The sequence below is a fragment of the Heptranchias perlo genome, chromosome 22 (genome assembly GCF_035084215.1).
Source record: "Heptranchias perlo isolate sHepPer1 chromosome 22, sHepPer1.hap1, whole genome shotgun sequence".
Classification (NCBI taxonomy): Eukaryota; Metazoa; Chordata; class Chondrichthyes; order Hexanchiformes; family Hexanchidae; genus Heptranchias; species Heptranchias perlo.
In genome coordinates this window covers 50,500,730-50,526,469 of record NC_090346.1, presented here as the reverse complement: position 1 = coordinate 50,526,469, position 25,740 = coordinate 50,500,730, and the positions used below count along the sequence as shown (strand labels likewise).

Genomic DNA, 25,740 nt, shown 5'->3' with positions numbered 1-25,740 from the left:
CCATTAACAGATTTGCCCAGTTTACTGTGGACAATCTCTGTTTCATCCCAGTGAAGTCGGCCTTACGCAAGTCTAGAATCTTAGCAGCTGATTCACTTTTTTCCCTTTCAAACACTACATTGAACTTGATCATGTTATGATCGCTTTTGGAGTTAAAAACAGTGGATGTCCAAAGGGACTTAGGGGTTCAGGTACATAGATCATTGAAGTGTCATGAACAGGTGCAGAAAATAATCAATAAGGCTAATGGAATGCTGGCCTTTATATCTAGAGGACTAGAGTACAAGGGGGCAGAAGTTATGTTGCAGCTATACAAAACCCTGGTTAGACCGCACCTGGAGTACTGTGAGCAGTTCTGGGCACCGCACCTTCGGAAGGACATATTGGCCTTGGAGGGAGTGCAGCGTAGGTTTACTAGAATGATACCCGGACTTCAAGGGTTAAGTTACGAGGAGAGATTACACAAATTGGGGTTGTATTCTCTTGAGTTTAGAAGGTTAAGGGGTGATCTGATCGAAGTTTATAAGATATTAAGGGGAACAAATAGGGTGGATAGAGAGAAACTATTTCCACTGGTTGGGGATTCTAGGAGTAGGGGGCACAGTCTAAAAATTAGAGCCAGACCTTTCAGGAGTAAGATTAGAAAACATTTCTACACACAAAGGGTGGTAGAAGTTTGGAACTCTCTTCCACAAACGGCAATTGATACTAGCTCAATTGCTAAATTTAAATGTGAGATAGATAGCTTTTTGGCAACCAAAGGTATTCAGGGATATGGGCCAAAGGCAGGCATATGGAGTTAGATCACAGATCAGCCATGATCTTATCAAATGGCGGAGCAGGCACGAGGGGCTGAATGGCCTACTCCTGTTCCTATGTTCCGATATTCCTATTGGATAGATGTTCACGCACAGTTAAGCTGTTAACTAAATCTGGTTCATTACTCATTACTAAATCTAGTATGACTTGCCCCCTTATTGCCTCTAGGACATACTGCTGTAGAAAACTATCCCGGACACACTCAAGAAATTCACTACCTTTCTGACAGTTGCTAGTCTGCTTTTCCCAATCTATGTGAAGGTTAAAGTCCCCCATTAAGATCACTATGCCTTTCTTACACGCTTGTCTAATCTCTGCATTTATACAATCTAGCACTTCAGAGCTGCTGCCAGGGGTCCTATACACAACTCCCACTATAGTCTTAGATCCTTTCCTATTTCTCAATTCAACCCAGAAGGTCTCTGTTGGCTGCTTACCTCTCGTTATATCCTCCTTTATCATTGAAGTGATTTAATCTCTAATCACTAAGGCTACTCCTCCCCCTCTTCCATTTTCCCGATCTCTCCTGTAGACCTTATAACCCGGTATATTTAGTTCCCAATCCTGACCATCCTGCAGCCATGTCTCAGTAATAGCTATCATGTCAGACCCTCCAATTTGCTGCAGTCTGTGGCAATGTTTTGAAAGCTGCATCTTGGAACTAACTGAATCTATTGTGTCCCTCGTTAGGACCTGAGGCCTGTAGCAGTTTGGGGGTTCTCCTGAGCACAGGATGAGCAGGCTTCAGCAGTTTGGCCTGCTCCTCTGGAAGAACTATGTGTTGCAGGTAAGTGGAATCTTACAACTAATGGTGGGAAGGTGCCTCCGTGTGAAAATGTGTGAACATCTGCAGCAGTGCTGTCTTCAGGACCGTTCTGTATTTGTGATGTTAATCTTCAGACCTCTCAATCGTCCGGCACTTGCAGGAGCGTGCATTTAAATTTCCATTTTAATGATGTGTACCCCCTGCTCCTATGTGAGCTGCCTGAATTGAATCCATCTGGGCTCTGGCTGTCACAAGCTGCCTGCCCTGCCCTGCCCTGAACCCGATGCTGGGCTCTGGCTGTCACAAGCTGCCTGCCCTGCCCTGCCCTGAACCCGATGCTGGGCTCTGGCTGTCACAAGCTGCCTGCCCTGCCCTGCCCTGAACCCGATGCTGGGCTCTGGCTGTCACAAGCTGCCTGCCCTGCCCTGAACCCGATGCTGGGCTCTGGCTGTCACAAGCTGCCTGCCCTGCCCTGAACCCGATGCTGGGCTCTGGCTGTCACAAGCTGCCTGCCCTGCCCTGAACCCGATGCTGGGCTCTGGCTGTCACAAGCTGCCTGCCCTGCCCTGAACCCGATGCTGGGCTCTGGCTGTCACAAGCTGCCTGCCCTGCCCTGAACCCGATGCTGGGCTCTGGCTGTCACAAGCTGCCTGCCCTGCCCTGAACCCGATGCTGGGCTCTGGATAAACTGACGTGTCCTTTTTCCCTCTGCGCCATGAAATGGCACCACATCAGTTTGGGACAACCCGGTCCCACTGGACCTGGCAGCAAAGCTGAGATTGGATCCTTGCCTGATGGGGAATCTTGAATTTCTGAATTACTGCACATGGTGTGTTGTGTTTGGTGTAGAAGTCTGTGCTGATAATCCACTGCTGAGAGAAACCTGTAATGGTTCCTTTTATCAATCTCACTTTTGTTTCAATGCAGAAACGTCAGGTGTTGGTTACCATCGTTGAAATAAGCCTGCCGCTTATATTTGCTGCCATTCTTATTACTCTGAGACAGCGAGTTAGCTCTGTGAACTATCCGAATGCGACTATATATCGCTCTTTTTACATTTATGATATTCCATATTTTCCCCAATACCCTAAAACCAAATGGAATTTGGTTTACATTCCCTCCAATGTGACTGCAGTGGAGAAGATCGCAAGGCTGGTGGAGACAACTCTGCGGAGGATAGTTAAAAGTAAGTGCCTAATCGTTCTACGTCACTGTCTCTTTACTGGGGGCAATTTGCTTTTCTTTCTCGGTACGGTGATGCAATTCAGCTTTTATTCTCTTGTATGCAATGGTTGGGAAGGAAGGACACGGATTGCCAGTGCATGTGGGAATGGTGCCTCTGTATAGTCCAAGATCAGTGGCGTGTTTGGTGAATGTGCTCAGCCGCTCCTAATAGAAGCGGCACTGGGTCAGCTGCAGATTATGGTTGGGGGGATAATGGAGGGAGAGAAGGTGTTCATGAAAACTGGAGCTGAAGCACAAAGTGCATTGTGAACCGAGTGGGAACTTGAGAATTTGGTGAGAGGGTTAAGGATAGTGAACAGAGAGGAGGTGCCCTGAGAGACCCGGAATCGGAGTAAGTGAACTGTAAATTAATAATAAGTGAGTATCCCTGGAACTCCCTCCCTAACAGCACTGTGGGAGAACCGTCACCACACGGACTGCAGCAGTTCAAGAAGGCGGCTCACCACCACCTTCTCAAGGGCAATTAGGGATGGGCAATAAATGCCGGCCTCACCAGCGACGCCCACATCCCATGAACGAATAAAAAAAAATCTAAAGGAAATTTAGAAAAAAAAAGGTTTCTAAATATAATGGACGGGCAGCTGCAATTGCCGCACCATGTGGGAACTTCAGGACGCTCCTGTGTCCTGGAGGGCCACATGTGCAGGAAATGCCTCCAGTTGCTCAAGCTGAGGGTTTCTGAGCTCGAGGGGCGGCTGGAGTCACTGCAGAGTGTAAGGGAGGCTGAAGGTTTCCTGAATGGTCCGTTCCAGGAGGTGCTCACCCCGCAGCCACGGAGAGTTCAGGATAGCAAGTGGGCGGCCATCCGAAAGGGCAGGACGAGGCAGGCAGTGAGGGAATCTTCTGGGTGTGTGCCACTCTCAAACCAGTATTCAGCATTGAATACCAGTGAGGGTGACAACACCTCAAAGGAGTACAGTCCTGAGCATGGCACCATGGGGCAATGGACTGCATGGGGGGCACAGTGAAGTGCAGAAATGCAGTAGTTAAAGGGGATTCGATAGTCAGGGGGACAGTCAGGCGTTTCTGTGACCGCCGATGTGAGTCCCGCACGGTGCGTTACCTCCCTGGTGTCGGGGTAAAGGACATCACAGAGAGGGGGCAGAACATTCTGCGGGGGGAAGGGGAACAGCCAGAAGTCGTGGTCCACGTGGAAACCAACGATATGGGAAAGAGTTTCAGGAGTTAGGGAGGAAGTTAAAAAGCAGGACCTCAAAGATAGTAATCTCTGGATTACTCCCAGTGCCTGGCGCTAGTGAGTACAGAAATAGGAAGATAAAGCAGGTTAATGTGTGGCCAGAGACATGGTGCAAGAGGGAGGGCTTCAGATTCTTGGGGCGGGAAGGACCTGTTCAAGATGGACTGGTTGCACCTCAACAGAGCTGGGACCAATGTCCTCGCCGGGAGGTTCACTCGTGCTGTGGGGGAGGGTTTAAACTAATTTGGCAGAGGGATGGGCACCAGGATGTAGCATTAGAAAGGAGAAACAAAGTGCACAAAGGATTGGGAGAGACAGTTAGCACGAGAGTAAGAAATAGTATAGTATTAGATGGGATCAGACAGAGAATAGGAGAAGGTCTAAGGTAGGTTTACAGTGCATCTGTGTAAATGCACGAAGAATGATAAACAAGGTCGGTGAGCTGCAGGTACAAATAACCACATGGGAATACAATGTGGTGGCGATAACCGAGACCTGACTCAAAAAAGGGCAGGATTGGGTACTAAATATTCCTAAACACAAGGTGTTCAGGAAAGATGGGGAAGGAAAGAAAGGAGGGGGGTGGCAGTATTGATTAAGGAGAATATTGCAGTGCTGGAGAGAGAGGATGTCCTGGAGGGGTCAAGGATAGAATCTATTTGGTTCGAGTTCAGAAACAATAGAGGTGCCATTACACTACTGGGTGTATTCTATAGGCACCAACTAGTGGGAAGGAGATAGAGGAGCAAATTTGCAGAGAAATTACAGAGAGGTGCAAGAAGTATAGAGTAGTGATAATGGGGGGACTTCAACTATCCGAATATAGACTGGGGTAGTAATAGTGTAAAGGGCAAAGAGGGGGAGGAATTCCTGAAATGTGTTCAGGAGAACTTTCTTGATCAGTATATTTAAGAACATAAGATCATAAGAAATAGGAGCAGGAGCAGGAGTAGGCCATCCGGCCCCTCGATCCTGCTCCGTCATTCAACAAGATCATGGCTGATCTTCTACCTCAATGCCATTTTCTTGCACTATCCCCATATCTCTTGATGCCTTTAATATCTAGAAATCTGTTGATCTCTGTTTTGAATATACTCAATGACTGAGCCTCCACAGCCCTCTGGGATAACGAATTCCAAAGATTCACCACCCTCTGAGTGAAGAAATTTCTCCTCGTCTCAGTCCTAAATGGCCGACCCCTTATCCTGAGACTGTGACCCCTGGTTCTCGACTCCCCAGCCAGGGGAAACATCCTCCCTCCATCTACCCTGTCGAGCCCTATAAGAATTTTGTATGTTTCAATGAGATCCCCTCTCATTCTTCTAAACTCGAGAGAATCCAGGTCTAGTCTACTCAATCTCTCCTCATACGACAATCCCGCCATCCCAGGAATCAGTCTGGTGAACCTTCATGGCACTCCCTCTATGGCAAGTATATCCTTTCTTAGGTAAAGAGACCAAAATTGTACACAATACTCCAGGTGTGGTCTCACCAAGGCCCTGTATAACTGCAGTAAGACATCTTTACTCCTGTACTCAAATCCTCTTGTAATAAAGGCCAACATACCATTTGCCTTCCTAATTGCTTGCTCCACCTGTATGTTAGCTTTCAGTGACTGGTGTACAAGGACACCCAGGTCCCTTTGAACATCAACATTTCCCAATCTCTCACCATTTAAAAAATACTCTGCATTTCTGTTTCTCCTACCAAAGTGGATAACTTCACATTTTTCCACATTATATTCCACCTGCCATGTTCTTGCCCACTCACTTAGCCTGTCTGTATCCCCTTGAAGCCTCTTTGCATCCTCCTCACAACTCACATTCCCACCTAGTTTTGTGTCATCAGCAAACTTGGAAATATTACATTTAGTCCCCTCATCCAAATCATTGATATATATTGTGAATAGCTGGGGCCCAAGCACTGATCCCTGTAGTACCCGACAAGTCACAGTCTGCCAACCTGAAAAAGACCCATTTATTCCTACTCTCCATTTCCTGTCTGTTAACCAATTCTCAATCCATGTCTGTACATTACCCCCAATTCCATGTGCTCTAACTTTGTTCACTAACCTCTTGTGTGGGACCTTCTCGAAAGCCTTCTGAAAATCCAAATACACCACATCCACTGGTTCCCCCTTATCTATTCTACTAGTTACATCCTCAAAGAATTCTAATAGGTTTGTCAAACATGATTTCCCTTTCATAAATCCAAGTTGACTCTGCCAAATCCTATTATTATTTCTTAGAATCCAGTTATCACATCCTTTATAATAGATTCTAGCAATTTCCCTACTACTGATATCAGGTTAACAGGTCTGTAGTTCCCTGTTTTCTCTCTCCCTCCTTTCTTAAATAGTGGGGTTACATTTGCCACCCTCCAATCTGCAGGAACCATTCCAGAATCTACAGAATTTTGGACGATGACAACCAATGCATCCACTATCTCTATAGCCACCTCTTTCAAAACCCTGGGATGTAGATCATCAGGTCCTTGAGATTTATTGACTTTCAGTCCCATTAATTTCTCTAGTACTATATTTTTTACTAATACTAATTTCTTTCTGGTCCAATGAGGAAGGAGGCATTGCTGGATCTAGTTCTAGGAAATGAGGTGGGTCAAATGGAGCAAGTGTCAGTGGGGGAACATTTAATGAACAGTGATCATAGTATCATAAGATTTAGATTAGCTATGGAAAAGGACAAAGAGCAATCTCGAGTAAAAATACTTAATTGGAGGAGGGCCAATTTCAGTGGGTTGAGAACTGATCTGGCCCGGGTAAATTGGAATCAAAGATTGGCAGGCAAAACTGTAATTGAACAATGGGCGGCCTTTAAAGAGGAGATGGTTCAGGTACAGTCTAGGCCCATTCCCACGAGGGGGAAAGGTAGGGCAACTAAAGCCAGAGCTCCCTGGATGACGAAAGAGACAGAGAGTAAGAAGAAGCAGGAAAAAGGGGCGTATGACAGATGTCAGATCGATAACACAAGTGAGAACCAGGCAGAATACAGAAAGTTCAGAGGGGAAGTGAAAAAGGAAATAAGAGGGGCAAAAAGAGAGAGTATGAGAATAGACTGGCGGCAAACATGAAAGGGAATCCAAAAGTGTTCTATAGGCAAATAAATAATAAACAGGTAGTAAGAGGAGGGGTGGGGCCGATTAGGGACCAAAAAGATGATCTACGTATGGAGGCAGAGGGCATGGCTGAAGTAATAAATGAGTATTTTGCATCTGTCTTTACCAAGGCCATAGTGAAAGAGGAGGTAGTTGAGATACTGGATGGGCTAAAAGTTAATAGAGGAGGTACTAGAAAGGCCGGCTGTACTTAAAGTAGATAAGTCACCTGGTCCGGATGGGATCCATCCTAGGTTGCTGAGGGAAGTAAGGGTGGAAATTGCGGAGGTACTGGCCATAATCTTCCAATCCTCCTTAGATATGGGGGTGGTGCCAGAGGACTGGAGAATTGCAAATGTTACACCCTTGTTCAAAAAAGGGTGTAAGGATAAACCCAGCAACAATAGACCAGTCAGTTTAACCTCGCTGGTGAGGAAACTTTTAGAAAACGATAATCCAGGACAAAATTAATAGTCACTTGGACAAGTGGGGATTAATAAACGAAAGCCAGCATGGATTTGTTAAAGGCAAATCGTGTTTAACTAACTTGATTTGAGTTTTTTGATGAGATAACAGAGAGAGTTGATGAGGGCAATGTGGTGTATATGGACTTTCAAAAGGTGTTTGATAAAGTGCCACATGATAGGCTTGTCATCAAGATTGAAGCCCATGGAATAAAAGGGGCAGTAGCAGCATGGATACAAAATTGGCTAAGTGACAGGAAGCAGAGAGTAGTGATGAATGGTTGTTTTTTGGATTGGAGGGAGGTGTACAGTGGTGTTCCCCAGGGGTCGGTACTGGGACCACTGCTTTTTTTGATATATATTAATGACTTGGACTTGGGTGTACAGGGCACAATTTCAAAATTTGCAGATGAGACAAAACTTGGAAGGGTAGTAAACAGTGAGGAGGATAGTGATAGACTTCAAGAGGATATAGACAGGCTGGTGGCATGGGCGGACACGTGGCAGATGAAATTTAACGCAGAGAAGTGCGTAGTGATACACTTTAGCGGGAAGAATGAGGAGAGGCAATATAAACTAAATGGTACAATTTTAAAGGGGATGCAGGAACAGAGAGATCTGGGGGTGTATGTGCACAAATCGTTGAAGGTGGCAGGACAGGTTGAGAAAGCGGTTAAAAAAGCATACAGGATCCTGGGCTTTATAAATAGAGGCATAGAGTACAAAAGCAAGGAAGTTATGTTGAATCTTTATAAAACACTGGTTCAGCCACAACTGGAATATTGTGTCCAATTCTGGGCACCGCACTTTAGGAAGGATGTGAAGGCCTTAGAGAGGGTGCAGAAAAGATTTACTAGAATGGTTCCAGGAATGAGGAACTTTCGTTACGTGGAGAGACTGGAGAAGCTGGGATTGTTCTTAGAGCATAGAAAGTTGAAAGGAGATTTGATAGAAGTGTTCAAAATCATGAAGGGTTCAGGTAAAGTAAATAAAGGGACATTGTTCTCATTGGCGGAAGGGTTGAGAACCAGAGGACACAGATTTAAGGTGATTGGCAAAAGAACCAAAGACGACATGAGGAAAAACATTTTTACACAGCGAGTGGTTATGATCTGGAATGCGCTGCCTGAAAGGGCGGTGGAAGCAGATTCAATTGTGGCTTTCAAAAAGGAATCGGATAAACACTTGAAGGGAATAAATTTGCAGGACTTCGGGGAAAGAGATTACCTGGATTGCTCTTACAAAGAGCCGTCACAGACACGATGGGCCAAATGGTTATAGCACAGAAGGAGGCCATTCTATGATTCTACTCTAACAATAGTGCATGTGTGCCATACCCTGCGATTTCTCTGTGTAATATTAATGCATGTGAGCTAAACCTGTTCCTCCAGAAATTCTCTACCAACTGCACTTCATATTAGATGGGTTAAAGAAAAGTATATCACCTGGAGTGGTTAACCATTCTATGGCCTCATTTAAAAGGTTAGAATGGTTGAGATAAGCATTATCCATGAACCCCATATACACCATTTTTTATTTGTCCCTAGGAGCATTTATTGTCCATCCTTAGCTGCCCTGGGAGCATTAAGAGTTGACCACATAATGTGGGATTGGAATCACGTGTAGGCAGACCTGGTATTGGTCGATGTTAGTGAACCAGTAGGGTTTTTATGACAATCTAGCAGGTTTCATGATTATTTTACAACTTGCAATAGTGGGATTTGAACTCACGACCGCTGGGTTGCTGGTCCAATATCATTAGCACCAGGCGGCAATACCCATTGTCACCCAAACCATGGATTACAGAAGTCTTCTTTGCTTTTCAGTTGTAGGTTTCCAAACAGAAGCTCAGTTTGATGAATTTATAGCATCGGAAAACAAGTCGGTAGAGGATGTGCTGGTAGCCCTTGTAATCGACCATGACTTTAAGCATAATGAGGAGCCTTTACCACTGCAGGTACGTGCTATATAGTGAGAATAAATATATTAAGGGGAACTGATAGGGTAGATAGAGAGAAACTATTTCTGCTGGTTGGGGAGTCTAGGACTAGGAGACTTGGCCTAAAAAATTAGAGCCAGGGCTTTCAGGGGTGAAGTTCGGAAACAGTACTACACGCAAAGGGTGGTAGAAGTTTGGAACTCTCTTCCGCAAATGGCAGTTGATGCCAGCTCAATTGTTAATTTTAAATCTGAGATTGATAGATTTTTGTTAACCAAAGGTATTAAGGGATATGGGCCTACGGCGGGTATATGGAGTTAGTTCACAGATCAAACATGATCTCATTGAATGACGGAACAGGCTCGAGGGGCTGAATGGCCTACTCCTGTTCCTATCTTCCTATAAATGCAAGTTTCTTTCTTTTGTGACTGGAGGTGGGAAGGTGAGGTTTGCCGAGCGCTCGTGTGGAGTCCTCCACTCTCTCACTCTCTATGCCTTTGTGCTCCATATATTTTGGAAGCTTTCCTTTAATTGCTAAACGTTTAGTGAACTTTTTGTTTTCTATTTTGATGTAAGTGGTTTGTTACTGAAGGAACTCACGTTCGTCCTCTCAGTTCCTGCAGCAGATGTTAGGAATTGATGAATGTGAAACTCTTCCTGCCTGAGGAAGGAGATGCTGTCCGGCGGCCTCTTACACTCCGGTTTTCAGAAGGAGCTTGTGTTGGATGTAGTGTGTTGTGTAATGTGATTAAATCCTGGAGTGTGGGACCAGCATTCTCTATGAATTGCTTGTTGTCATCCTATTAACCCACATTCTGCTAATCACCTACAGTTCTTGTCACAATGGGGAAAGGACATACTAATGTGTGTATGTTGAAGTGAGCCCTGTAGTGCTTCATCTCCCATCACTGGCGGTGTTGCTGAATAGGAATTCCAAATAATAATGGTTTAATTGTCTTGTTACTTAAACCACTTTGACGCCGTCAACAACTCTGGAACATTCATTAGTGCCTTTTGGAGATTGCCAGCGATCAGCTCTTATTTGCCATAATTTGAGATCCCCTGAGGTTATTGTTATAACAAAGAATTGTTGGATCATTAGTTATTTTGCCCTTTGTTCTCTTGCACATAGTTGAACAATAACGAACAGGAGCCAGCGCAGTACTGAGAACTGGGGCCGTGGGGCCCAGATCAGTGTTCCTCACTAGACTGAGAACTGGGGCCCAGATCAGTGTTCCTCACTAGACTGAGAACTAGGGCCAAGATCAGTGTTCCTCACTAGACTGAGAACTGGGGCCCAGATCAGTGTTCCTCACTAGACTGGGAACTGGGGCCCAGATCAGTGTTCCTCACTAGACTGAGAACTGGGGCCCAGATCAGTGTTCCTCACTAGACTGGGAACTGGGGCCCAGATCAGTGTTCCTCACTAGACTGAGAACTGGGGCCCAGATCAGTGTTCCTCACTAGACTGAGAACTGGGGCCCAGATCAGTGTTCCTCACTAGACTGAGAACTAGGGCCAAGATCAGTGTTCCTCACTAGACTGAGAACTGGGGCCCAGATCAGTGTTCCTCACTAGACTGGGAACTGGGGCCCAGATCAGTGTTCCTCACTAGACTGGGAACTGGGGCCCAGATCAGTGTTCCTCACTAGACTGAGAACTAGGGCCAAGATCAGTGTTCCTCACTAGACTGAGAACTGGGGCCCAGATCAGTGTTCCTCACTAGACTGGGAACTGGGGCCCAGATCAGTATTCCTCAATAGACTGAGAACTGGGGCCGTGGGGCCCAAATCGATGTTCCTCAATAGACTGAGAACTAGGGCCCAGATCAGTGTTCCTCAATAGACTGAGAACTGGGGCCCAGATCAGTGTTCCTCACTAGACTGAGAACAAGGGCCCAGATCAGTGTTCCTCACTAGACTGAGAACTGGGGCCCAGATCAGTGTTCCTCACTAGACTGGGAACTGGGGCCCAGATCAGTGTTCCTCACTAGACTGGGAACTGGGGCCCAGATCAGTGTTCCTCACTAGACTGAGAACTGGGGCCCAGATCAGTATTCCTCAATAGACTGAGAACTGGGGCCGTGGGGCCCAAATCGATGTTCCTCAATAGACTGAGAACTAGGGCCCAGATCAGTGTTCCTCAATAGACTGAGAACTGGGGCCCAGATCAGTGTTCCTCACTAGACTGAGAACAAGGGCCCAGATCAGTGTTCCTCACTAGACTGAGAACTGGGGCCCAGATCAGTGTTCCTCACTAGACTGGGAACTGGGGCCCAGATCAGTGTTCCTCACTAGACTGGGAACTGGGGCCCAGATCAGTGTTCCTCACTAGACTGAGAACTGGGGCCCAGATCAGTGTACCTCACTAGACTGAGAACTGGGGCCCAGATCAGTGTTCCTCACTAGACAGAACTGGGGCCCAGATCAGTGTTCCTCACTAGACAGAACTGGGGCCCAGATCAGTGTTCCTCACTAGACAGAACTGGGGCCCAGATCAGTGTTCCTCACTAGACTGAGAACTGGGACTGCAACTTCATTCTAGAATGAAGTGCTGTTTGTGATGGTACCGGCCATAACTTCTGTTTGTGAAAGCCGGGGTGGTATTGGGTGACTCTGGGAGGGTTACGGTGCAGGGCACACTGGCAGCCTGCCTCCATAAACTTCTCCTCCATCCAGTTGAGTTGTATGCAGCCATGGGAGGTTGTACTGGAGTTGGCCAGATTGCTGGGCACACGGACAACCCAAAATATCACAGAGCACAAACAAATGGCGAGCAACGCCTGGTCCCATTGGAACCGTGCATTCTCACCTCCACTGTTCTCAATTGGTTATCCACTATATTGGGGTCTAATAGGTATACCAGGATGTAATAGTGTAACCAAGCCAATAATACAAATCTAAATGAGCTCCACTAATCCATCACCCAAATTGTTTCTCTGCTGTAGCCGCGCATTTGTTTAGATAAGGGTGTTCAAACCGTGCGGCCCAGGCAGTCTGTCCTATTTGTGCCCCTCTTTCTTGCTCGTAGTTTGTCCTGTTTCAATTTTTTGGGCCTAAAGATTTGGAAAGAGCTGTTCTGCGCGTTGTTGTCAGTTCTAAATCAGGATCAGCAAGTGGAGCTAGATACAAATTAATGAGATCCTTATATGAGGAGTTTGGCCAGTGAATCTGTTTTTGGTGATGTTGATTGAGGGAATGTTAGCCAGAACTATGGCTGGTAATTGTTGATTTTCTCTCTTTAGGTAAACTACCACCTGAGGTTCAAATACAGTCCTCGGAACGCACCCCTTACGCCACTAAGTTCACTCGATCCAAACATCAATCGCGACTGGCAGACTCAGTTCCTTTTCCCACTGTTCCAGGTACCTGGGCCTCGCGAGCAGTACTTCAAGGACGGAGGCATTCCAGGTGAGCTAACAGTGCTGACCCTTCTACAGCTTCACTCGTACAGGTGAGCAGGTCAGGTGGACGGCGAACTTGACATCTGGACACCCCTGTCCCGTGTCCTAATGGCATCCATTGCAATTTATTTTGGGGTAGGATGGGAGAGAAATGTACATTTCTTCATTCTAGGGAGAGTGAGCAGTGCTTCTTGGCAGTGGGAGTTAAGATTCTTTGATGTGAGCTACAAGCCACTTGTTGCCCTGAGACGCTGTATCTGCTTAGTTCCCTGTTGGCAATGGCACTCCTGTTATCTCTTGTTATGCAAGTTCTGCTTAGTACCTGGCACTTGTTTTGCGTGATGTTTGTCCAGCTGTTGCACATAATTCTTCCTGTTGGCAAGAGTTTGATCCACAAGGACGATGTTGAGTTCTCTCTGGTTTTAACCATTGTGTTAAGTGCTCCAGGACATGCTCAGTCACTGATGGCCACAATTTCTATTTATGGTGCCATCAAATCCGTCTTGGCATTTCAGACTGAGATTGGTAAGACAGACACCAGACTCCAGCGATGGAAACCACTGCCCCTCTCCCAATCAGTCCTCGCACTAAGGTTGGACATCATCAGACCTGATCTGCATATTTAAAGAAGAATCCCGCTGCCTTCCTGCGGCTGTCCTGCTCGCCCGCTCAAAAGCGCAGGTTAACATCGGGACACGGCGAGAAGATAGCGGGATCAGAGGGGGGGATGTGACTGCCCTCATTTTTACTGCCCCGCCCCCCGTCCAGTTTCTGCCGGGCGAGGGAGTTAAAATCGGGGCCGAAGTGTCTCTGTTGCCAGAGTTAACAAAAACAAAGTCAGGAGCAGATAGAGAAACTTGAGCTAACATCAATTTATTTACGCCTATGATAACAGGATTATTAACACCGTAAAAAATAAGGAATATGTGAAAAATGTTAGTAAATCTAACTGGCTCAAATGCCATTTATAAATGTCACCAGAATTCAGCGTCACTGGGCTCCACACAATGCTCGCAGGGTTACACCTGTTCTGTGAGATTAGATAGGTTGGCAAGATGATGAGTTACATCAGGCTACAATACCTGAGATGTCGGGTATATTTAAAGTCTTTTTCAGTGTGAAGCACAATGAGCTCTCGGGAATTAGTCTGGAAGTGCTCGTGTGCTGAAAACATTCCAACAGTGACTCCCAGCTCAGAAGCAAACTCGAGTTATTTGCGTGTGGAATAAAACATTTTTCTTCTCCCATCGGTAGTTTGCGTTTTTTATTGGTCATTTTCCATGACTCCGAATGGGTTTACATGTGGTCGGGAGCACGGGAAGCAGTGGGGATTCATCTCCCATGGGACACTTTGAGTAAATTTGGAAATGTGAAATATGGGAATGACAGTGTGAATTAATCTAAGGGTTCATCCCTGGTAAATACTGGAGAAGCTGGGATTGGTCATTTATATGCAGTATTAAAGTAACAAGTTGTTATAGTGACTCACTGTAGCCCAGTGCTGTCCAATAGAAATTGCTCACTAGTCACAGGTGTGTCAATAGCGACACTGTTTTAGCCACATAAAAGACTGGCATTTCTATCGAGCCTTTCACAACCTCAGGACGTCCCAAAGCACTTTACAGCCAATTAAGTACTTTTGAAGTGTAGTCACTGTTGTAATGTTGGAAACATGGCAGCCAATTTGTGCACAGCAAGATCCCACAAACAACAATATGATAATAACCAGATAATCTGTTTTTAGTGATGTTGGTTGAGGGCTAAATATTGGCCAGGACAACGGGGAGAACTCCCCTGCTCTTCTTCAAAATAGTGCGCTGGGATCTTTTACATCCACCTGAGAGGGTAGACAGGGCCTCGGTTTAACGTCTGGACTGGGACTTGAACCCACAACTTTCTGACTCAGAGGTGAGAGTGTTACCCACTGAGCCACGGCTGACACCCACATGCATTAATTTTAGTCAAAAACACCTTACATGCACTCACACAATACAGGTAAATGAACTTCACATGTATATTTACTTAACTTCTCCCACCATTCAGTAACTAAGGAAGTAAGCCAGCCACAACAATCAAAAAACACTCTCTTCATCTTACCATTTTACCAGCAAACGCTCAAAAAGGTTAAAGTTAACATGCATACAGCGTGTGAATATGCGTATTGAGATCACATGCCCAATGACAGTGCCTAGTACTCATTTTTTATTTACTAATCAGAAATGCTATTAGCTGCATCTGGATTCCCATTAGCCACATACAGCTAGCAGCTAACATTGGGCAGCACTGGTATACTTTTACTTTAACTATTTACTGCAGTAGTATTAAAATAATGAGTCATAACAGTGACTGTCCATACTATAGTATGAACGTAATGAGTCATTACTGTGTTCTGGTAAAGCTGTAATTTCCAGAAGGAAACAGAATATTCATAGTATCATAGTAGGCACAGCACAGAGGAAGGCCATTCGGCCCGTCTTGCCTATGCCGGCTCCTTGAAAGAGCTATCCAATTAGTCCCACTCCCCTGCTCTTTCCCCATAGCCCTGTAAATTTTTCCCTTCGAGTATTTATCCAATTCCCTTTTGAAAATTATTATTGAATCTGCTTCCACCGCCCTTTCAGGCAGTGCATTCCAGATCATAACAACTCGCTGTGTGAAGAAATGTTTCCTCATGTCGCCTCTGGCTCTTTTGCCGATCTCCTTAAATCTGTGTCCTCTGGTTACCGACCCTTCTGCCATTGGATACAGTTTCTCCTTATTTACTCTTTCAAAACCGTACATGATTTTGAACACCTCGATCAAATCTCCTCTTAACCTCACTGTTTAAGGAGAACAATCCCAGCTTCTCCAGTCTCTCCACATAACTGAAGTCCCTCATCCCTGTTTCCATTCTAGTAAATCTCTCCTGCACCCTCTCTAAGGCCTTCACATCCTTCCTAAAGTGTGGTGCCCAGAATTGAACACAAAACTCCAGCTGGGGCCTAACCAGTGTTTTATAAAGGTTTAGCATAACTTTCTTGCTTTTGTACTCTATGCCTCTATTTATAAAGCCCAGGATCCCATATGTGTTTTTAACAGCCTTCTCAACTTGCCCTGCCACCTTCAAAGATTTGTGTACATACACCCCCAGGTCTCTCTGTTCCTGCACCCCCTTTAAAATTGTACCATTTGGTTTATTTTGCCTCTCCTCATTCTTCCTATCAAAATGTATCACTTCACACTTCTCTGCATTACATTTCATCTGCCATTTCACCAGTCTGTCTATGTCCTCCAAAAGTCTGTTACTATCCTCCACATTGTTTACTACATTTCTGAGTCTCGTGTCATCTGCAAACTTTGAAATTATACCCTCTATGCCCAAGTAATTAATGTATATCAGAAAGAGCAATAGTCCTAATACTGACCCCCGGGGAACACCACTGTAAACTTCCCTCCAGTCTGAAAAACAACCGTTCACCACTACTCTCTGCTTTCTGTCCTTTAGCCAATTTTGTATCCACACTGCCACTGTCCCTTTAATCCCATGGGCTTTAATTTTGCTAACAAGTCTATTATGTGATACTTTATCAAATGCCTTTTGAAAGTCCATATACACAACATCAACCGCACTACCCTCATCAACCCTCTCCGTTACTTCATCAAAGAACTCAATCAAGTTAGTCAAACATGATTTTCGTTTAACAAATCCGTGCTGACTTTCATTTATTAGCCCAGACTTTTCCAAGTGCCAATTAATTTTGTCCCAGATTATTGTCTCTAAAAGTTTCCCCAACAGCGACGTTAGACTGACTGGCCTGTAATTGCCGGGTTTATCCCTCTCCCCTGTTTTTGAGCAGGGGTGTAACATTTCCAATCCTCCAGTCCTCTGGCACCGTTCCCATATCTAAGGAGGATTGGAAGATTGTGGCCAGAGCCTCCGCAGTTTCGACCCTTACTCCCCTCAGTAACCTAGGATGCATCCCATCTGGACCGGGAGACTTTTCTACTTTGAGTACTGCCAACCTTTTAAGTACCTCCTCTTTATCTATTTTTATCCTATCCAATATTGCTACTACCTCCTCCTTTACTGTACATTAAGAGCACCCTCTTCTCTAGTGAAGACCGATGTGAAGTATTCATTTAGTACCTCAGCCATGCCCTCTGCCTCCACAAGAAGATCTCCTTTTTTGTCACTAATCGGCCCCACCCTTCCTTTGACTATCCTTTGACTATTTATATGTTTATAAAAGACTTTTGGGTTCCCTTTTATATTCGCCACTAATCTATTCTCATACTCTCACTTTGCTGCTCTTTTTCCCTTTTTTCGATCTCCTCTGTACTTTCTGTATTCAGCCTGGTTCTCCACTGTATTATGAACCTTACACTTATCATAAGCCTCCTTTTCCTGTTTCATTTTAATCTCTACATCTTTAGTCATCCAGGGAGCTCGAGCTTTGGATGCCCTTCCTTTCCCCCTCGTAGGGATGTGTCTGCTCTTTACCTGAAACAACTGCTCCTTGAGGGCCTCCCATTGTTCAGTGATTAAGTTATCTAATGTTGGGGTGTAGTTTATGCACTGTATTCGTGTGCTTCGGTTTTTCTAAGGCTATTACCGTGAAGGGTTCCTGGCGACACAGCTAGCGACAGACAAAGCCATTATCACGTACCACGCCAGTAGGAAAGCAGCCAACCTGCTTAAGTTGGTTTCGGTAGAAATGCTGCGGTTCCCTTTCCCCCCCTACATCGATGACGTCTTCATTACGGCAATTCAAACGCAGCTTTCACTGCTGATCATGCTGAGCTTCACCTACATGGCACTCAACGTCACCAAAGCAATTGTACTGGAGAAGGAAACAAAGCTGAAGGTAAGATGCATTGTGTGTGTACATGTGCGTGCATGTACGTATGTGCGTGCATGTACGTATGTATGTGTGCTCATGTACGGTCGTGCATGTGTGTGCGTGCGCTGGTTTCTCAGCTTTATTTTGCTACGGTCTGGTTCCTGGCCAAAAATTAATTCTCCTGGGCCGTAGTCCATTTCTGCGCCGCTTCTGTATCTTACAGTGACTTCCAACTTCGCCACCGTTTTACTGCAGCGGGATCGATTCTGCACACTTTTATATTCATTCATGGGATGTGGGCGTCGCTGGTGAGGCCAGCATTTATTGCCCATCCCTAATTACCCTTGAGAAGGTGGTGGTGAGCCGCCTTCTTGAACCGCTGCAGTCCGTGTGGTGAAGGTTCTCCCACAGTGCTGTTAGGAAGGGAGTTCCAGGATTTTGACCCAGCGACGATGAAGGAACGGCGATATATTTCCAAGTCGGGATGGTGTGTGATTTGGATGGGAACGTGCGGATTTGGGAGGTGCTGTCGAAGAAGCCTTGGCGAGTTGCTGCAGTGCATCCTGTGGATGGTACACACTGCAGCCACAGTGCGCTGGTGGTGAAGGGACTGAATGTTTAGGGTGGTGGATGGGGTGCCAATCAAGCGGGCTGCTTTGTCCTGGATGGTGTCGAGCTTCTTGAGTGTTGTTGGAGCTGCACTCATCCAGGCAAGTGGAGAGTATTCCATCACACTCCTGACTTGTGCCTTGTAGATGGTGGAAAGGCTTTGGGGAGTCAGGAGGTGAGTCACCTCCTGGCTCTTCACTCCCACGGAAATCCCTCCAGCAGTGCATCCTCCGATACTCTCCCCTTCAAATAGCTTCCGGACTCACCCACCCTCCACACCTGTCTCCGAACCTCGACATCAGTTTGTCAATGCTCCAGGCTGACTCCATCCTATCTACACCACAGGACCTTTGACTTTAACTCTGGACTCCCTCCTATTGTCTCCTCTCTTCTCTCTCTTCCCTCTTTTTATTACCAGGTCATATCTCTCCCAGTCTTGCTATGTAACCACGACTATGTAACTTGAGTTACCCTGTGTCCGTTCACGTGGGCGTTTTTGCTGCCGCTCCGGACCCGAGACCATCACTTCCATTTCCCCCTTTTTCTTCTTTTCTCTTTCCCCCTCCTCGGCCCTTCTCTCCTGTCGTCATACATCCTTTGATTTCTCCCCTCTCGAGTACTCTGCCCCCTACCCCAACCCTTCAGCATTCCTCGAGCTTCCTACTCTCCTGCCACCGTCCCAGGCTTGACTCCCTCTTAGATAAGCCTGTAGCTTCCCTCTGTGCCTCTCTTGACAACTTCCGAAGGGCCCATCGAGACACTCGTCACTGCCTCCTTACAAACAGCGACCCCAACTGCCCCATCCTACTCTCTCACCAACCTGTCCCCCCACCCCCCCCAGAGTGTCTGCTGGGAGCTAATCTTGCAACTCTCCTTCTGTTCCCACTCACCTCTCCCAGCACTGACCCTGTGGACTCTGCCAGCAGTTCAGTTATCACCGCCCCTCTCCGCATCTCTCTCCAGAATGTCTGTTCACTTGTGAACAAGGCCCTGGCCATCCATGAGCTTATTGTGGACGATTACATCGACTTCATGGTCTTCACGGAAACCTGGCTGACTGGTGATGACGCCTTCCCCCTTAATGAAGCCTCCCCGCCCGGCTATATCTTCCACCACTTGCCCCGCCCAGACCGCCGTGCTGATGGTGTGGCCCTTATCATCAAATCTCACCTTGCTCTATCCCCCTGCTCCTCTGGCACCTTCTCCTTTGAGCATCTCATCTTGATCCACCCCGCTCACCTCTCCTTTTAAAATCCTCATTCTCCACCGCCCACCCAAGCATCACACCAAGTTTCCCCCCCGCGATATCTTCACTGCTTTCCTCCCTCAGCCTCTGCACTGAGCGACTTCTCACCCTCGGTGATTTCAACCTCCACCTCAACTCATCAACTCATCATGCTCTCTCTCCTCTGAGTTCACTGCCCTCCTATCCTCCCTTAATCTCTCCCTCCATATAAACACCCCTACCCATATTCACACCACTCCCTCCACCTTGCCATCTCACGTGGCCTCTCTACTCCTATCGTGTCATCACGGATAAGGCCATCTCTGATCACTTCCTTGTATCCCTCTCCACCCACTTCCCCCTCCCAACCCCACTTCCCTCTGTGTCCACCCCTGGAAAAAATTCTCTCCCAGGTCACTTACAACGGCACTTTCAAATTCCCAACTCTCTAGCCTTTGGCCCTCCATTCACCATGACATTTCTGCAGCTACCAATCTGCACAATCACACCCTCACCTCCACCTTTGATGGCCTTGTCCCCATTAAAACCATTACCCTCTCTCACCCTGATCGTTCCCCCTGGTACGGCCCTCATCTCCGGACCCTTAAGTCCAAGGGATGCAGTCTTGAATGTTTATGGTAGACAACTGGTTTAGCCATTCATCACCGGATCTGGCTGGATCACATAAAGCACTATCGGGTCCTGCTCTCCTCTGCCAAAACTGCTCACTATTCCAGGATGATCCTGGAATGCAAAGATGACCCCCGGCTTGTCTTCTCCACTACAAACCGTCTTCTTAAACGCCTCTCCCCGCCTCCTCCATCCTCACCTCCAACAGCAAGCGCGAGGAGCATGTGGATATTTTTGACACAAAGATTGAGACCATCTGTTCAGCTGTCTCTGTCACTTCCCTCCCTTCCCTTAGCCCACTGAGCCAAACTTCCCGTACGGTTCCCCGCTGCCCTAGCCCTGAACTCGCATCTTTCTCCAGTTTCTCTCCTATCTCCCCTTGCGCCCTCTCCGAGCTCATCTTATCTTCTGTACCCTCGACCCTATTCCCACCAAACCGCTGACCACTCAACTTCACTTCCTGGCCCCCATGTTAGCTGATATTGTTAACGGTTCCCTCTCCTCAGGTACTGTCCCCCTCCCCTTCAAATCTGCCGTCATCACCCTCCTCAAAAAACCCACCCTTGACCCCTCTGTTCTTGCAAACTACCGCCACAGCTCCAACCTCCCTTCCCTCCAAAGTCCTTGAACATGTTGTCGCTTCCCCAATCTGTGCCCATCTTTCCCTCAACTCCATGTTTGAATCCCTCCAATCAGGTTTCCGCCCCTACCACAGTAGTGAAACGGCCCTTATCAAAGTCACAAATGACATCCTCTGTGACTGTGACGATGGTAAACTCTCCCTCCTCATCCTTCTCGACCTGTCTCCAGCCTTTGACACGGTTGACCACACCATCCTCCTCCAATGCCTCTGCTCCATCGTCCAGCTGGGTGGGACTGCACTCGCCTGGTTCCATTCTTATCCATCCAATCGCAGCCAGAGAATCTCCTGCAATGGCTTCTCTTCCCACTCCCACACCGTTACCTCTGGAGTCCCCCAAGGATCTATCCTCGGCCCCTCCTATTTCTCATCTACAGGCTGCCCCTCGGTGACTTCATCTGAAAACACAATGTCAGGTTCCACAAGTACACTGACGACACCCAGCTCTACCTCACCACCACCTCCCTCAACCCCTCCACTGTCTCCCATTTGCCACACTGCTTATCCGACATCCAGTACTGGATGAGCAAAACTTTCCTCCAACTAAATATTGGGAAGACTGAAGCCATTGTCTTCAGTCCCCACCACAAACTCCGTTCCCTCGTCACCGACTCCATCCCTTTCCCTGGCCACTGTCTGAGGCTGAACCAGACCGTTCACAACCTTGGCGTCCTATTTAACCCTGAGATGAGCTTCCGACCACATATCCACTCCATCACCAAGACTGCCTACTTCCACCTCCGTAACATCACCCGTCTCCACCCCCATCTCAGCTCATCTGCTGCTGAAACCCTCATCCATGCCTTTGTTACCTATAGACTCGACTATTCCAATGCTCTCCTGGCCGGCCTCCCATCTTCCACCCTCCATAAACTTGAGCTCATCCAAAACTCTGCTGCCCGTATCCTAACTCACACCACGTCCTGTTCACCCGTCACCCCCTGTGCGCACTGACTTACATTAGCACCCGGTGTGGGAACTCTTCGATTTTAAAATTCTCAGCCTTGTGTTTAAATCCCTCCATGGCCCTCGCCCCTCCCTATCTCTGTAACCTCCTCCAGCCCTACAATCCTCCGAGATCTCTGCGCTCCTCCAATTCTGGCCTCTGGTGCATCCCTAATTTTCGTTGCTCCACCATTGGCGGCCGTGCCTTCAGCTGCCTTGGCCCCAAACTCTGGAATTCCCTGCCTAAACCTCTCCGCCTCTCTCTCCTCCTTTAAGATGCTCCTTAAAACCTACCTCGTTGACCAAGCTTTTGTTCTTAATACCTCCTTATGTGGCTTGGTATTGTTTGATAATACTGTGAAGCGCCTTGGGACGGTTTATTATGTTAAAGGTGCTATATAAATACGTGTGTGTGTGAGCGCGTGCGTGTGTGTGCGAGCGCGTGTGTGTGCGAGCGCGTGCGTGTGTGTGCGAGCGTGTGTGTGAGCGCGTGTGCGTGCGCGCGCGTGTGCGTGTGTGTGAGCGTGTGTGTGAGCATGCGTGTGCGTGCGCGTGTGCTTGCGTGCTTGTGTGCGTGTGTGTGTGCGTGTGTGTGCGCGTGTGTGTCTGTGCGCGTGTCTGTGCGCGTGTCTGTGCGCGTGTGTGTGCGCGCGTGTGTGTGCGCGCGTGTGTGCGTGAGCGCGCGTGTGTGCGTGTGCGCGTGTGTGTGCGTGCGCGTGCGCGTGTGTGCGCGCGTGTGTGTGTGCGTGCGTGTGTGCGTGCGTGCGTGTGTGCGTGCGTGTGTGCGTGCGCGCGTGTGTGCGTGCGCGCGTGTGTGTGTGCGGGCGTGTGTGTGCGCGTGCGTGTGTGCGTGCGCGTGTGTGTGCCTGTGTGTGTGCGTGCGTGCGTGCGTGCGTGCGTGTGAGCGCGCGTGTGTGTGAGCGCGCGTGTGTGTGAGCGCGCGTGTGTGTGAGCGCGTGTGTGAGCGCGTGTGTGCGTGCGTGTGTGCGTGCGTGTGTGCGTGCGTGTGAGCGCGCGTGTGTGTGCGCGTGTGTGTGCGCGCGCGCCTGTGTGCGCGTGTGTGAGCGCGTGTGTGTGTGTGTGTGTAAAGTAGCAGAGAGTGGACCCCGGCAAGAGTCAGTGTTTTCAGGCGAGGAGGGGAAGAAAGGGGGAAAGTTGGCCTAAATGTTGCTGGATGTTTGGTACTTAGTGTGACCCACGGTTGGCTCTGTTGGCCTTTGGCCTTGTTTTGTTTTCGCAGGAGTACATGAAGATGATGGGACTCAACAACTGGCTTCATTGGTTAGCTTGGTTCACCAAGTTCTTCCTTTACATGTTCATTTCCGTATTCTTCATGACTCTGCTGTTTTGTGTGAAGGTACGTGTTTATTTAATGCCCTCAGTTTACGGTTTGCCCATTTTCACACCCCCTCTGGGCTGCTCGCGTCACACCGGCCAGCCGTGACTCAGTGGGTCGCACTCTCGCCACTAAGTCGAAAGGTCGGGGGTTCAAGCCCCCACTCCAAGCACTTCAACACAAAACCTAGGCAGACACCAGTGCCGTACTGAGGGAGTGCTGCACTGTCGGAGGTGCCGGCTTTCGGATGAGACGTTAAATTGAGGTCCCGTCTGCCCTTTCTGGTGGATGTAAAAGGTCTCCCAGCACTATTTCGAAGAAGAGCAAAGGAGGTCTCCCCAGTGTTCTGGCCGATATTTATCCCTCAACCAACGTCACTAAAACAGATTATCTTGTCATTATGGGAGCTTGCTATGTACAAACTGGGTGCCACACTCCCTAAATTACAACAGTGGCTATACTTCAAAAGTATTTAATTGGCTGTAAAGCGATATGGGACGTCCAGAGGTTGTGAAAGGCGCTATAAAAATGCAAGGCTTTCTCTTCCTTCCTTCTTTCACTGATATGCCTGGCTGATTGACGCAGTGCGACAAACTACTGCCCAAGCACATCTTACATGCCAGGGATTCCCAGGCTGGGAGGTGCAGGGCGGGCACAGCAGCAGCAGCGGAAGCCCGAAGATAGATGGGTCCAGATACAGTTATGGCCCTGGCTCACTTAAGAAGGTCCGAGTGTAACATGCCAGGGTTTATATTCCCATGAGTACAGAAGATTGAGGGCTGATTTGATTGGGGTGTTTAAAATGCTAAAGGGATTTGATAGGGTACATGCAGAGAAACTATTTCCTCTGGTGGGGAATCCAGATCAAGTAGCATAACCTTAAAATTAGAGAGAGGCCATTCAGGGGCGAAATCAGGAAGCACTTTTTCACACAAAGGCGAGTAGAAATCTGGAACTTTCTTCCCCCAAAAGGCTATGCATTGCCAGGGAACAATTGGAGCTTTCAAGACCGAGATCTTGAGTGTAGTGATGGGGTTACAGTGGAGGGTGTGTCGGTGATGGGGTTACAGTGGAGGGTGTGTCGGTGATGGGGTTACAGTGGAGGGTGTGTCGGTGATGGGGTTACAGTGGAGGGTGTGTCGGTGATGGGGTTACAGTGGAGGGTGTGTTGGTGATGGGGTTACAGTGGAGGGTGTGTAGGTGATGGGGTTACAGTGGAGGGTGTGTCGGTGATGGGGTTACAGTGGAGGGTGTGTTGGTGATGGGGTTACAGTGGAGGGTGTGTTGGTGATGGGGTTACAGTGGAGGGTGTGTCGGTGATGGGGTTGAGTGGAGGGTGTGTAGTGATGGGGTTACAGTGGAGGGTGTGTTGGTGATGGGGTTACAGTGGAGGGTGTGTCGGTGATGGGGTTACAGTGGAGGGTGTGTCGGTGATGGGGTTACAGTGGAGGGTGTGTCGGTGATGGGGTTACAGTGGAGGGTGTGTCGGTGATGGGGTTACAGTGGAGGGTGTGTCGGTGATGGGGTTGAGTGGAGGGTGTGTCGGTGATGGGGTTACAGTGGAGGGTGTGTCGGTGATGGGGTTACAGTGGAGGGTGTGTCGGTGATGGGGTTACAGTGGAGGGTGTGTCAGTGATGGGGTTACCGTGGAGGGTGTGTCGGTGATGGGGTTGAGTGGAGGGTTTGTCGGTGATGGGGTTACAGTGGAGGGTGTGTTGGTGATGGGGTTACAGTGGAGGGTGTGTCGGTGATGGGGTTACAGTGGAGGGTGTGTCGGTGATGGGGTTACAGTGGAGGGTGTGTCGGTGATGGGGTTACAGTGGAGGGTGTGTCGGTGATGGGGTTACAGTGGAGGGTGTGTCGGTGATGGGGTTACAGTGGAGGGTGTGTTGGTGATGGGGTTACAGTGGAGGGTGTGTCGGTGATGGGGTTACAGTGGAGGGTGTGTCGGTGATGGGGTTACAGTGGAGGGTGTGTCGGTGATGGGGTTGAGTGGAGGGTTTGTCGGTGATGGGGTTACAGTGGAGGGTGTGTCGGTGATGGGGTTACAGTGGAGGGTTTGTCGGTGATGGGGTTACAGTGGAGGGTGTGTCGGTGATGGGGTTGAGTGGAGGGTTTGTCGGTGATGGGGTTACAGTGGAGGGTGTGTCGGTGATGGGGTTACAGTGGAGGGTGTGTCGGTGATGGGGTTACAGTGGAGGGTGTGTCGGTGATGGGGTTGAGTGGAGGGTTTGTCGGTGATGGGGTTACAGTGGAGGGTGTGTCGGTGATGGGGTTACAGTGGAGGGTTTGTCGGTGATGGGGTTACAGTGGAGGGTGTGTCGGTGATGGGGTTACAGTGGAGGGTGTGTCGGTGATGGGGTTGAGTGGAGGGTTTGTCGGTGATGGGGTTACAGTGGAGGGTGTGTCGGTGATGGGGTTACAGTGGAGGGTGTGTCGGTGATGGGGTTACAGTGGAGGGTGTGTCGGTGATGGGGTTACAGTGGAGGGTGTGTCGGTGATGGGGTTGAGTGGAGGGTGTGTCGGTGATGGGGTTACAGTGGAGGGTGTGTCGGTGATGGGGTTACAGTGGAGGGTGTGTCGGTGA

The 25,740-nt window shown here is 48.2% G+C and overlaps 1 protein-coding gene across 1 annotated transcript in view; it reads left to right on the top strand.

Annotated features, from left to right (window-relative positions):
* The first annotated feature begins 1,528 nt into the window (after positions 1-1,528).
* The window catches only part of abca3b (ATP-binding cassette, sub-family A (ABC1), member 3b), a 95,680-nt gene continuing 71,468 nt past the window's right edge, over positions 1,529-25,740 (top strand). The window contains exons 1-6 of the mRNA XM_068003631.1: positions 1,529-1,606; positions 2,513-2,771; positions 9,433-9,563; positions 12,790-12,955; positions 17,533-17,792; positions 23,058-23,174. Of these exons, the coding sequence (XP_067859732.1) occupies positions 1,553-1,606; positions 2,513-2,771; positions 9,433-9,563; positions 12,790-12,955; positions 17,533-17,792; positions 23,058-23,174 (987 nt within the window). The 5' untranslated portion in view covers positions 1,529-1,552. The remainder of the gene's footprint in view (positions 1,607-2,512; positions 2,772-9,432; positions 9,564-12,789; positions 12,956-17,532; positions 17,793-23,057; positions 23,175-25,740) is intronic.